Source organism: Carassius carassius, chromosome 20 (assembly GCF_963082965.1).
Source record: "Carassius carassius chromosome 20, fCarCar2.1, whole genome shotgun sequence".
NCBI classification, from domain to species: Eukaryota; Metazoa; Chordata; class Actinopteri; order Cypriniformes; family Cyprinidae; genus Carassius; species Carassius carassius.
Genome location: NC_081774.1, coordinates 32,748,882 through 32,762,228, shown reverse-complemented (window position 1 = coordinate 32,762,228; position 13,347 = coordinate 32,748,882). Strand labels below are relative to the sequence as shown.

General features: G+C 42.2%; 1 protein-coding gene across 1 annotated transcript in view; it reads right to left on the bottom strand.

The window, feature by feature from the left end:
* Positions 1-2,243, bottom strand: part of LOC132095933 (C-C chemokine receptor type 2-like) — a 9,047-nt gene extending 6,804 nt beyond the window's left edge. The window contains exon 1 of the mRNA XM_059501021.1: positions 2,117-2,243. Coding sequence (XP_059357004.1) covers positions 2,117-2,243 — 127 coding nt within the window. The remainder of the gene's footprint in view (positions 1-2,116) is intronic.
* Between the last annotated feature and the right edge of the window lie 11,104 nt (positions 2,244-13,347).

Genomic DNA, 13,347 nt, shown 5'->3' with positions numbered 1-13,347 from the left:
CCCTCGGCTCCTCTGTCATCATGGCTGTGGATTATGGCAGCTGAATCTGAAAGTGAAACTGACATGACCCATACTCAGAATTCGTGCTCTGCATTTAACCCATCCAAAGTGCACACACACACACCGTGAACACACACCTGGAGCAGTGGGGATCATTTATGCTGCGGTGCTTGGGGAGCAGTTAGGGGCTCAGTGCCTTACTCAAGGGCACCTCAGTCGTGGTATTGAAGGTGTAGAGAAACTCACAACCTTTCAATTACAAGTCAAACTCTCTAACCATTAGCACACAACTTCCTCATCTGGGAAATCTGAGTGATCCTGTCTGTCAAAAAGATTTACAAAACAGGAAAGCCCCAAAACTCCCCATTTCCAGAAAACCTGCAGAGAGTTTTGATCTGACAGAATAGGTTGTTTGCACAAGAAGTCACTGCTGTGGCACGAAATGCAGCTGGAGGGCATGAAGTGTTTTTTCTCCATAGGAATCACTAGGAGAAACTGAAAATGCCTGTTTTGCATTGTTTATGGATGCTCAAATCGGTCAAACCAAGAAGAGATGAAAAGCTTTTATTGTGTACCAAAAGTTGCCCAGCAGACCAATCACAACACACGCTGGCCCAGCTGACCTATCAAAGCACACGCTGGCCCAGGTGACCAATCACAGCACACGCTGGCCCAGCTGATCAATCAGAGCACACACCGGCCCAGCTGACCAGGAACTTTTTGAGCTGTTCATGCCAGACTGGGGAGAGATGTATTGTAATAATGTGAAATATGAGAAAAAGAATGTTTTTCAAACAACCTAGTATAAGAGCCTGTTCTGGTACAACCCCAAAACAAAACAAGCCCTTGAAAAAGAGCATATAAGACCCCTTTAAGAAAATATGACTGTCTGTAAAAGGAAATTATTAAATGAGTTTTTAAATGATTATTTAATTCACATGGGTTTGAATCAGATTGGTTCAGATGGCCATTTTACCCCAGATGGTTAATCTAACCCCCTGACTCGAGCCGGGTCAACTTACCCCAAACCACACTGAGTCATGCGAACACTTTTATAAGAAGCCATATTTTTAGAGCCCTTTGTCATAGATACATTCTGATCATTTCACTGTACTTCTGCATCATTTCATTTATCTTGAGGAGCACATTAAAATAGTCAAAGTGTGCCAACAACAGCAAATGTTGTGTTATCTATATAAGATCTGATCAGGTAGTAATTTGATTAGACATTCTAAATCTAAGAACATGGATATTGTGTAACACTTTTAGAAGGAGGAGTTATTACCGGCAAAAACAAGCAAATTACAAACGAATTACTAATTCAGCGGATCATCCACTGAGTGTAATGTGGATTGTAATGCATCTACCTGTTAATGAACGAGTTTCAGGGACTGTGGTCTCTCTCCAGAGAGCGGCACACAGATTGACTGATGCTGCTAAGCGAGAAACAAGGAGAGGATCGGTGGAATCGTGTCCTGTGTCCCAAACTGAAGTGTGTGGACTCATATGTGGAGCATACATGTCAACATCTGGACACCGAAATCCGGGAGACTCCGGGGGGATTTGGGGACGGGACTCGACAGATGGGGGTTGGGTTTGGGGCGGGGCAGAGCACATAAAAAACACATAAGTAAATACATAATAAGAATTATTGTGATAATGAGACTTCTTCATGTTTCTTTTTTATTTATCTGTATTATAACATTTTATTTTACATAAAAGGAAACACTTTGGTGCATGTAGAACATGTAACAAAAATGTAATGTACTTGAAGTACATGGAAACACCATATTAAATACATGAAGTACAGTACTTCCTGTATTTAACATGAAGGTGTTTCCTAGTGTTTCTGAAATCCAAAATTATAATTGTATGTAGCAGAATTTGCTGCTATAAGTCCCCCTCTGATAGGGACTGTACTTGTGTGCAGGTTTTGTGTAGTTGATTTTGCATCACAAGAGAGCACAGAGTGTGCTATTATTCATGCTCATTCGATTTTCTGTCACAATCTTTCTGACCATGCTAAAGGTTCTCTCTGAGGATTCATTACTATGTGGAATGCAAAGTAGTGCCTTCATCAGACTAGCCAACTGACTAAACCTGGTCTCAGTCGCACTTTTCCCTACAAGGCCCCAGAATCTGTTCAATCTCTCTTCCTGGATTAACTCCTTGCTGTCTGTGACCTGGTAGTCTGTGAACTCCTCTCTCAGTTTATCTGGATCAAGCCTCAGTTGTGGAAACATGCAACCTAGCCTTGTCATTGTGTGGCATGGACAGATTTCCACGTTGGAAATTCAAACACATTATCAGCTAGGTTAAATACTTCATAGTTAAATGTACAGAGATAATATTTTTACAATAATAAGATAATTTGAGGGGGTAGGTAAATCACAAACAAGAGAGGCTGGGGCTAACACCTTCAGGTCTAAGTCTAAGGGAAAGACCTTCAGCATCTTCCCAATGACTTCCACATAGAAAGCCCTCGCTGTTCTAAGAGCACAATTATGACAGAATCACATATTAACAAGAAATCATAAAAAGAAGACAAATGAAGCACACAGGCATTATTATTGCTGAAGTTATAACTTACTGATATATTTTGGTCATTAACACGGAGGTAGGTCCTTCATTTTCAAGGAATGCTCTGGCCTCAGCCCCAATGAAGAGATCCTCATTCGCCAGTGGGTGTTCATGTCCATATGATACTTTACTGATTGGAATATCCACAATTAATCTATCTATGTAGCCCAAGTATCTCTTGACCAGTCTTGTCATCTCACGGTGTAGCTTATGGATCATCACTCCCTCTTCCTATTGGGCAAACATGGGTAAAAGCAAATAAGACAAACATTTTTTATGTATATATAATGCTTGGTGTTCACCATTCATTCTACTTACCTGGAAGGCAGTGTTGAATGCAACCAATGGCTTAAGAGCGGCACTCAGAAACAGAAAATAGAACTTGATCTCAGGATGATTGTATAGTAGCCTTTTAGGTTCCTGATTTTAGCACTCCTCTCATCCTCATGACTACTCAAGTAAGCCCGCAGAGCAGCCCATTGATTGAGCACTCTTTCTATGCATGTGTGGAGGCCAAGCCATCGTGTACTGCAGTATCTGAGATGATTTAGCTTGTCTGTCTCTGTGAACTCCACAAACTCTTTATACACCTCACTTCTCTTGGCACTACAGGAAACACAAGCAACAAAACTAAGCACAAGATGATTTACATGAATAGTGGATAAACTGAGTCGCTATACCCTAATTTTACCAAGAACAGACTGACAAAATGGTTTTTTTTTATACTGACCTTTTATGGAAGTGGCTATACACATACCACCCAGTAAATCCTCCACTGGGGCCTTGATGGGCTTCATGCCACAGCCTGTGACAAGTTAAGCAAGGTGGCATATGCAACCCACATCCTGAACATAAGGTTGACTAGCTCTTAGTTTGGTGATGACTGAATGGTTCTTTCCATTCATCACGCTGCAGTTGTCAGAGTTGAAGGCCACCAGTATCCCATGGGATTCCTCCATTTCTCTCATAAATCAGACAAATAATTTTTTTTAAGCATTCATGCCATTGAATTCAAACGAACCTTAAGTGGGGTGGTGTTGGCGCAGTGGATAAGACACATGCCTTTGGTGTGAGAGACCAGGGTTTGAATCCACTGTGAGACACCAATGTGTCCCTGAGCAAGACACTTAACCCCTAGTTGCTCCAGAGGCATGCGACCTTTGACATATACAGCAAAAAGTGTTCAAGTCTATGCAAACGCAGCACTAAGATCCAATAAAACTAATAGAGAGATACACCCACGATCAGATGATAAGAGCAGATCATTCAGATCATTAATAACTACAATCATATCTCAAAGATACTAAAATAACACTGAGCCAAATGAAGACATTTTAAAGGCATTGTTTGCGGCATCCAATCGCCACATAGTGTCATGATCTTGTTTCTTTCTCTGTCTTCCTCTGCTGGTAACTCTTCTCCTTTTCCCATCACTCTCCGTTTCTTTACTAACAGCTGTTTCCACTTCCCACTAGGCTTATTTCCCTCCACCTGTTTCTCATCCTGTCTCATTATCTTGGCTACTTCTATTCACTCTCTTTCCTGTCTCATTGTCAGATTGTTTGATGTCACTGATGTGTATTTACTATTGGCGTCTTCACGTTAGTTCAGTCCTGTCCTGTCCTGTCCTGTCTTGTCGAAACGGGGTTTGGGTAGTAGTTTATCTACCACTGCTGGAGTTACACTGTGCTTACCATTTGCACCCACAGAACCTTACCTGCTGAAAGCTGCTCTGCGAGCACCGACCGCCGGCCCCTTCGTGAGTCTCATAAGCCTCCGCCTCACCAGTCTGCTGGTCACCCCTGCCACAAAGGTCTTCTCAGTTCATTTGTGCTACCCAGTATACGGGTCATCTTCTGTTAGTCTTTTGCTTCCTTGCTTTTGTTGGTATACCTGTGGCCAGACTTTGTTTCATTAAAAGACATTCATCATTGCACTCGCATTTGAGTTCTCTCTCTTATCCATTATCATCACACATAGAGGCTAGGTAGTGGGTTTGTGACTCGTTCACACTCGGTCATTCTCATCAAAGGAAAACTTACGATCTTAACGTGCTTTCGATTTTATTAAAGCATATATTACAAGATCAGACCAATGCGATATGGTCAACAGAAAGTTGGCTCCCGCTCCATGCCCTTTCCAACCTGCCAAACAATCCGACAAAGGAAATAATAAAGAAAACGGAAGTGATCACCTGTGCCAACGTGACCATGAATAGCCAATAAAGAATAACAAACAATGAATGCTCTTACATTCTGGCCCCATGATTATTACAAAAAAGAAAGATAATAAACATAATAAGCAATTAACAACAACAAATCATCCATGTATCCTAATGATCTAGAAGCTCTAACACCCAATCATCTGCTTCTCCTTAAAACTCAACCCTTTTATCTGGAATAGTATCAACCATCGTTGAAAACAAGTACAACATCTCCCACTTGAAAATTTCTTCTTTTTACAAGCCATTTCTGCCGTTCCTGTAGCTGAGGTAAATATCCCTTTAGCCTTCCTTCCTTTCCTTCCTTTCCTTTCTCCAAAACAGGTCGGCCATGTACTGTACTTGTCGCCATCTACGACACACATATATGTCCTCCTTCTGAAATAACCCAGGGGGTAAGGATGGTTGAGTTTTAAGTTGAAGCAGATGATTGGGTGTTAGAGCTTCTAGATCATTAGGATACATGGATGATCTGGTTATAGGACGGCCATTGAGAATTGACTCTACTTCACATAAAAGTGTATGAAGACCCTCTTCATCTATACTCTGCCCTCTCAAGTTTGAATTTATAATCTTCCTCACTTATCGAATCATCCTCTCCCAAACACCTCCGTGATGGGATGCTGTAGGAGGATTAAATATCCGTTTGATACTCTTCTGAATTAGAACATGACTGATCTCATCATGATTCCAGTTTTTTATGGCTTCTGTCAATTCTCGTTCTGCTCCAACAAAGTTGGTTCTCTGATACTTGACCACGTCGTGCCATGAACCGTCTTAAAGCATGAATGAAGGAATCTGTATCCAACGATGCAACCACTTCAATGTGTATGGCTCTTATTGACAAACAAGTGAAAATGACTCCATATCACTTCACAATACTTCGTCCACGTTTTATCTCAAATGAGCCGAAACAATCAACTCCAACTTGAGTAAATGGTGGTTCATCTGGTGATACTCTACTTGCTCCTGGTATCCAATATCGTTGACGTAGCCTAGCCAACATGTAATTTTGTCCACTGTGTCCAACCTCATTGTGAATATGCCTTAGGAGTAGCTCAGAAATATGCCGATCCTTTGACAGTATCATTGGATGCCTTGATTCTTTGAAGCTTATTCATGAGACCTTCTGTACAGAATGTTGACGAACTGCCTAGATCTAGGAAGGCATAAGTTTCCACAATCTTAGTTCCATTCTTTAACACATACCGGAAGAATGGACAAAGCACAAACATCCTCACCGGCCCCAGTTAGACCACTTGACTGAATCGAGATCAAAGCATTACCCACTGCTTGCTTTGGCTCCTCAGCTCTGTCTTGCCGGAAGACATGAAGAACACTAGGGTGGTTTAAGCCACACAATCTGCATATAATTCGCTTCTTACAATCTCTACTAATATGGCCTGTGCATAAACAGCCAAAACAGATTCCTTTTCTCTTCAGAAAGTCTCTCTTTTCTTTATGTTTTTTTTTTTGGTAAGCACAGTACAGGAATTCAAGAAATGTTCTTCGCCACAACAAAGACATGATACACCTTTATTAGTTTTCCCAATGTTTTCCATCTCTGTTACAGTGACAGTAGTGGTGAAACTACTTCCCTTAGGCTTAGAACGAATCAAGCTTCGACCATCTAGAGGAGCCTCAACAATATTTCCAAACACAGGATGAGTAGAATTTTTACTTTATTTTCTACAAAATCCACGATGTCTTTAAATATTGCTGGTTCATTATGGTTTTCCTGCAAATCACACACTACTGTTCTCCATTTTTCTCTGAGCTTAAAAGGCAATTTAGAAAGAATAATTTGCATGTTAGTTACCAAGTTTAACTCTTTCATATAACGAACATCCTCCATAGCATTACAGCAAGCTCTAAGGAAAAGAAGATTCCAAAGCCTTTGAGTCCTCAGGACTTATAGACTTCCAAGAGAGCACTTTGTCCATGTATGCTGAAGATATTTTTACTTCATTTCCAAAGTGTTCCTTAAGTATGGCCTTGGCTTTCAAATAACCCTGCTTAGAAGCCATATGTTGACAACTTCTGATGAGTTCTTTTGGTTGACCTCGAGTATACTGCTCAAGAAAATAGAAACAGTCACCATAATTGTTTGCTCTTTTTTCCACAACCTCCTCAAATTATTGTATGAAGCATTGATATTGCAAAGGATCTCCATCAAAGGATACAATATCTCTGTGAGGAAGTAATGAAATATTGTGCTGTTGTACCAACATAGTAGTGATTTCATTTTGTTTTTCCATAAGACGCAATATATTTCCTTGTTTTCCAAAAAACAGGTGCATCGCTAATATGGTTACGGGGTAGCTGCGCATTAATTGATGCAGTTGATTGTAATTGTGTTATGCACCTTGGTTGTAGCATGGGGTAAAGCTGAGAATTACTCTCCTTATTTCTTGCACCTCTTGTCGAATTTTTAATAGGCAATGACTTTAACTCAACATGGGTGTCAACTTGAACTGATTCAACTTCTATCGAATTGGAGATCATTCCATCATTTTCCATTCTTGATCTTCTTACTTCCAAATGTGAACTGTGTTCTGATGCAGCAGACCCGTACACATTACCTTTAGCCATAGACAAAGCTATTTTAGTTTGAAGATCAATTTTTTCCTTCTTTTATCTTAAGCGCTCCTCTTTCACAGCATGGTTCTGTTGCAGCATTTGCTGACTAGCTAATAAAGCTGCCATTTCAGCTTCAGCTTGAAGACGAGCAGATGTAGATGATCTACTAGAGCGTGAACCAGAAGAAAAGCTCCTTTTACCTGATTTTTCACTGTATGCATTTGAGATACTATCAGTTGGCTTGATGTCGTCCGCAAAGTCATCGCAAGGCAATGCATTACATTCCTTACTTTGATTCAGAATCCTTTGTGGATTTGCACATCAGAGGATGTAACAGCAGGCAATTGTTCATTTAAAAATGGATTTTCAAAAGTCTTTTTCTCTGTTGCATCTATAGTTGACTTAGGTGACACCAAACATTCGTTACTCTGTTCAGACACTGCTGCTGCGGCTGGAGCCGACAGAGTTTTCTTAAAGAATGCAAGATCATGCAACCATTTCTCCACATCTTCAATAAACCCTTTGTTGAACCGTAAAATTTAGCCATACCATTCATTTTGCTTTTGCTTTTGCTTTTGCCTTGGGCGGCAGTGGCTCAGTGGTTCATGTAGGTTGTCTACAAACTGGAAGGTTGGTGGTTCAATCCCCGGCTCCACCTGACCAAGTGTTGAAGTGTCCTTGAGCAAGACATCTAACCCCAGCTGATCCTGACGAGCTGGATGGCGCCTTGAATGGCTGACACCGCAGTCGGTGTATGAATAAATGGGTGAATGTGAGGCAACTTGTAAAGCGCTTTGGATGGCCATGGGGTCTGTTGAAAGCGCTATATAAATGCAGTTTATTTACCATTTGTTTGTTCCTCAGTGGGAAGTAAAGGCAGTTCATTTACCATTTGTTTGTTCCTCAGTGGGAAGTAAAGGAATCACACTCTCATGCAACAAAGTGACGTCATCTCTTAAAAGCTTCAGTGCTTCAAATAAAGAATAAACTTTTGATGAATTTTCATCATCTTGCATAAGCTCTTTCATTGAAGCAATCATATTTTTAATTATATTCACTTTGGATTTACGGTCCCTTTGTGAAGTGACATTCAGCCAAGTATGGTGACCCATACTCAGAATTTGTGCTCTGCATTTAACCCATCCAAAGTGCACACACACAGAGCAGTGAACACACACACACACCCGGAGCAGTGGGCAGCCATTTATGCTGCAGCACCCGGGGAGCAGTTGGGGGTTCAATGCCTTGCTCAAGGGCATCTATGTCATGGTATTAAGGGTGGAGAGAGCACTGTACATGCACTCACCTCACCCACAATTCCTGCCGGCCCGGGACTCGAACTCACCACCTTTCGGTTGCCAGTCCGACTCTCTAACCATTAGGCCACGACTTCCCTCTTTCGTTCCCTTTGTAACGATTCAATCTTCAACTCCCAAGCCTTAGCATACACTCCCTTTTACTCTCCATAACCGCATCAGCCTCATCTTCATCCATTTTTTCCATCAAACTTCAGCGGCACATAAAATTTCACAATGATCCATTTAAATCACATGCAATAAACTGCGCATATCCCAGCGCTGCATATAACACACTCCAAACTCCGTATGTCCGATAGACCTCAATTGATCCGAGCATAAGCAGCGCTACACAGCCAGCACAACCAACATAGCGTCTCCAATAGAAAAGCCAGCAAGCAGATAAATAATAATCTTATTCACATACCATTCCTGTGCTGCGTCTCGTGTCCGTTGCCTCTTACAATCCACAACTGCATTCCAATGCAGTGCATGAATGAAATATCTTTAAACAAGCGCCATTTCTGTTGACTAATGTTTGCGGCATCCAATCGCCACATAGAGGCTAGGTAGCGGGTTTGCTCCTTGCCCTTTCCAACCTGCCAAACAATCCGACAAAGGAAATAATAAAGAAAACTGAAGTGATCACCTGTGCCCACGTGACCGTGAATAGCCAATAAAGAATAACAAACAATTAATGCTCTTACAGACATTATCATATCAGATCGTGCAGAAAGTATTGGACAGATATTGGAAGTGGCTTGATAAGTTTATTGATAAGTTTATAACATTTTGTAACCTATTCAATTGAATCTATTCTATATCTATTTTGGCTCCTGCGATGGGTAGGGGGGCATCACATCCCTGTGCGTTAAATCATACCCTATTTATTGCATCAAAGTTTGTTAATACTTTACTATATTTATGGGGTGGATAATTTTATCAGTTGTTTATTATTCATGCAACCATACATATTGCTGTTATCGTTTTTATTTATAACTATTATATAGCTGAAAACGTTGTCTAGTGCTCTTATGAATGTTTATAGCATGATTTGTGGAAGTTTCTAATTCTGTTTTGTCTCTTGTTTTTTCCTTTCTAAAAAATCCTACAGCTGATTCTAGTTTTGTGGACCTGCACACACACAGCTCACTATAATTACACAGGTCATATATATATATATATATATTGTGACGAGTCAGCTGCCTCCTCCATGATTGTCACCGGCACCCCGTCCTAAATTGCCACCCTTCACTAGGCTCCCGACTGGAGTGGGTGTGTGAGAGGAGGGGCGCTGGACGAGTCAGGGCTGGCGGCGTGTGATGGGGCACACCTGAAGGAAATGGAGCCTCATCACCGCCGCTGTTTAAAAACCCAACGCACCTCTCCTTGGGAGTCCGGTCTCTTCCCCTTGCATGCACACTGGTGTCCTCGTGGGTCCAGGAAGGGTGCGTTGAGGGACTCCCGCGCCACTAGAGACGTGAGCTGCCGGACCCACGATCCGGATGAGAACCGCACCCGTTTACACGGCCGACGTGCCAGGATGCTGGGCCGTCCATCCCCTGCCAGCGCCGCGGCCAACGAGAGTGATGCGGCCACTAGAGGAAGCCGCCGACCCTCACGCCCCGGACCGAAGAGGGGAGCGCGGGCGGCCGCCGGACTCCGCCCCTTACGTGGACCCTTCTTCCATGAACACTGCCCGACCCACACGAACCCCGTAGCACGACGAGGACACCAGGTTCCCTGTTTATTTTGGACACTCTTCCCCTTTGGCCACTTTTATCCCGTTTTATTTGATTTTCTGTTAATAAAAGCCTTTCCGAGGCCTGACGCCATGCCCACTGTGTCTGTCTTGTGCTCCTCCCGTCACAGTGGTGGAGAATGCAGGCAAGGCGGAGCCTAGACAGCAGAGTTGGGGAAACATCTGGTGACGTCACTCCCTCTCGCTTGCAAACGTTCGTGAGAAACCCGGACTGGGACGGAGGAGAACCAGGGACAGCCTCCCAGCCACAAAAGGGGTAAATGACTTCTCTGTTATTGTCATTTTACCCTGTGGTTGGTTGAGGCTGTCACTAAAACCCGGTTTCTCTGTCCCTATTCCGGCGCGCTGCGAGAGGGAGGACCGCCCGGAGAGGAATTCCCGCCCACTCCGACCGTGTGGAGCCTGGTTGAGGATGGTAGCACTCCCGTGTGGGCGGCGGCCTGATGACGGGGATGTCGCTTGGGAGGGGGAATGTGACGAGTCAGCTGCCTCCTCCCTGATTGTCACCAGCACCCCGTCCTAAATCGCTGCCCTTCACCAGGCTCCCGACTGGAGTGGGTGTGTGAGAGGAGGGGAGCTGGACGAGTCAGGGCTGGCAGCGTGTGATGGGGCACACCTGAAGGAAATGGAGCCTCATCACCGCCACTGTTTAAAAACCCAACGCGCCTCTCCTCGGGAGACCGGTCTCTTCCCCATGCATGCTGCCGGACCCGTGATCCGGATGAGAAACGCACCCGTTTACACAGCCGACGGGCCAGGATGCCGGGCCGTCCATCCCCTGCCAGCGCCGCGGCCAACAAAGAGTGATGCGCCCCGGACCGAAGAGGGGAGCGCGTGCGACCGCCGGACTCCGCCCCTTACCTGGACCCTTCCTCCATGAACACTGCCCAACCTACACAAACCCCGCAGCACGACGAGGACACCAGGTTCCTGTTTATTATGGACACTCTTCCCCTTTGGCCACTTTTATCCTCTGTTTTATTTGATTTTCTGTTAATAAAAGCCTCTCCGAGGCCTGACGCCACGCACACTGTGTCTGTCTTGTGCTCCTCCTGTCACAATATATATATATATATATATATATATATATATATAAATACTGTTATGATGCATTTTTAGTCCCTTTTTTGTAGCTCAGCAGCATTTGAACAAAAGAACAATTCACTAAAGCTTCTGTAAAGTATAAATAAAACGTAAAAAGTAAAAATACTTTCATTACCAACTATTCCTTTAAAATATTTATTTGATGGTGAATGTTTATTTAATGCACAATATTTAATCTTTAAAATTCACTAAATTGCGATATGAATATGACCATTCGGAACATGACATTTCTAGAATATCTTATAATTACAAGTTGAATGCATATCAGTGCCTCCACAAAATTCTAATCATGTGGATTTGCTTTAAAATCTGATTTTTAGAGTTGAGAGCATGTCAGTGATAAAATATATTGTGTAAATATTTACAGTAAATCTGTTAAAACTAATAAATTGAACATGAAAAAAAAGTTGCATGTACAAAATAGCACAGTATTGTACAATTACCACTGAATATATAACGATTCAATGTACAGAACCTTTGTAAAATATATTAAAATGTTAAAAAGCAAAAATCACCAATCCATGTTCTTTATTTTTTTAAAAAGAAGAAACTTTCTGAAGTAAATTCAACACACCTGATATTGTCATGACTTCCCAATTCCCAACCCATAAATATGAACTTCCTGGGAAGGCTTCAATGCACTTTTTTACTGTCATGTCTGCTTATCCTCTTTGACTACACACAACTCTTATAATTACTAATTTTTTAAACATAGAATGCCTTGCAAAAGTCCAGCTCATATGTGACCCTGGATGACAAAACCAGTCATAACCAGGTCACGCATAATATGAAAACTGAATAAATGATCTTTCCATTGATGTATGGTTTGTTAGGAGGACAATATTTGTCAGAGATACAACTAAAAAAGTACAAATTGTGAGTAAAAAAGGAATGGAATAATTTACAAATCTCATAAATGTATTTTTTATTCACAATAGAATATAGATAACATATCAAATGTTGAGAGTGAGACATTTTGAAATGTCATGCCAAATATTGGCTCATTTTGGATTTCATAAGAGCTGCACAATAAAAGTTGGGACAGGTAGCAATAAGAGGCAGGAAAAGTTAAATGTACATATAAGGAACAGCTGGAGGACCAATTTGTAACTTATTAGGACAATTGGGAACATGATTGGGTATAAAAAGAGAGTGACAGTGTCTCTCAGAAGTCAAGATGGCAGAGGATCACCAATTCCCCCAATGCTGTGGCAAAAAATAGTGGAGTAATATCAGAAAGGAGTTTCTCAGAGAAAAATTGCAATGAGTTTGAAGTTACCATCATCTACAGTTCATAATATCATCCAAAGATTCAGAGAATCTGGAACAATCTCTGTGCGTAAGGATCAAGGCCGGAAAACCATACTGGATGCCTGTGATCTTCGGGCCCTTAGACAGCACTGCATCACATACAGGAATGATACTGTAATGGAAATCCCAACATGGGCTCAGGAATACTTCCATCCGGACTAAAGAGGACAAGGACAACCCAAGTTGTTATCAGCGCTCAGTTCAGAAGCCTGCATCTCTGATGGTATGGGGTTGCATGAGTGCGTGTGGCATGGGCAGCTTACACATCTGGAAAGGCTCCATCAATGCTGAAAGGTATATATCTAAGTTCTAGAACAACATATGCTCCCATCCAGACGTCGTCTCTTTCAGGGAAGACCTTGCATTTTCCAACATGACAATGCCAGACCACATATTGCATCAATTACAACATTATGGCTGCGTAGAAGAAGCAGGGCTTGAAAAAAAAATTAAAAAAATTAAATCGGTTCACTCCGAGCAGAATCGATATTTTA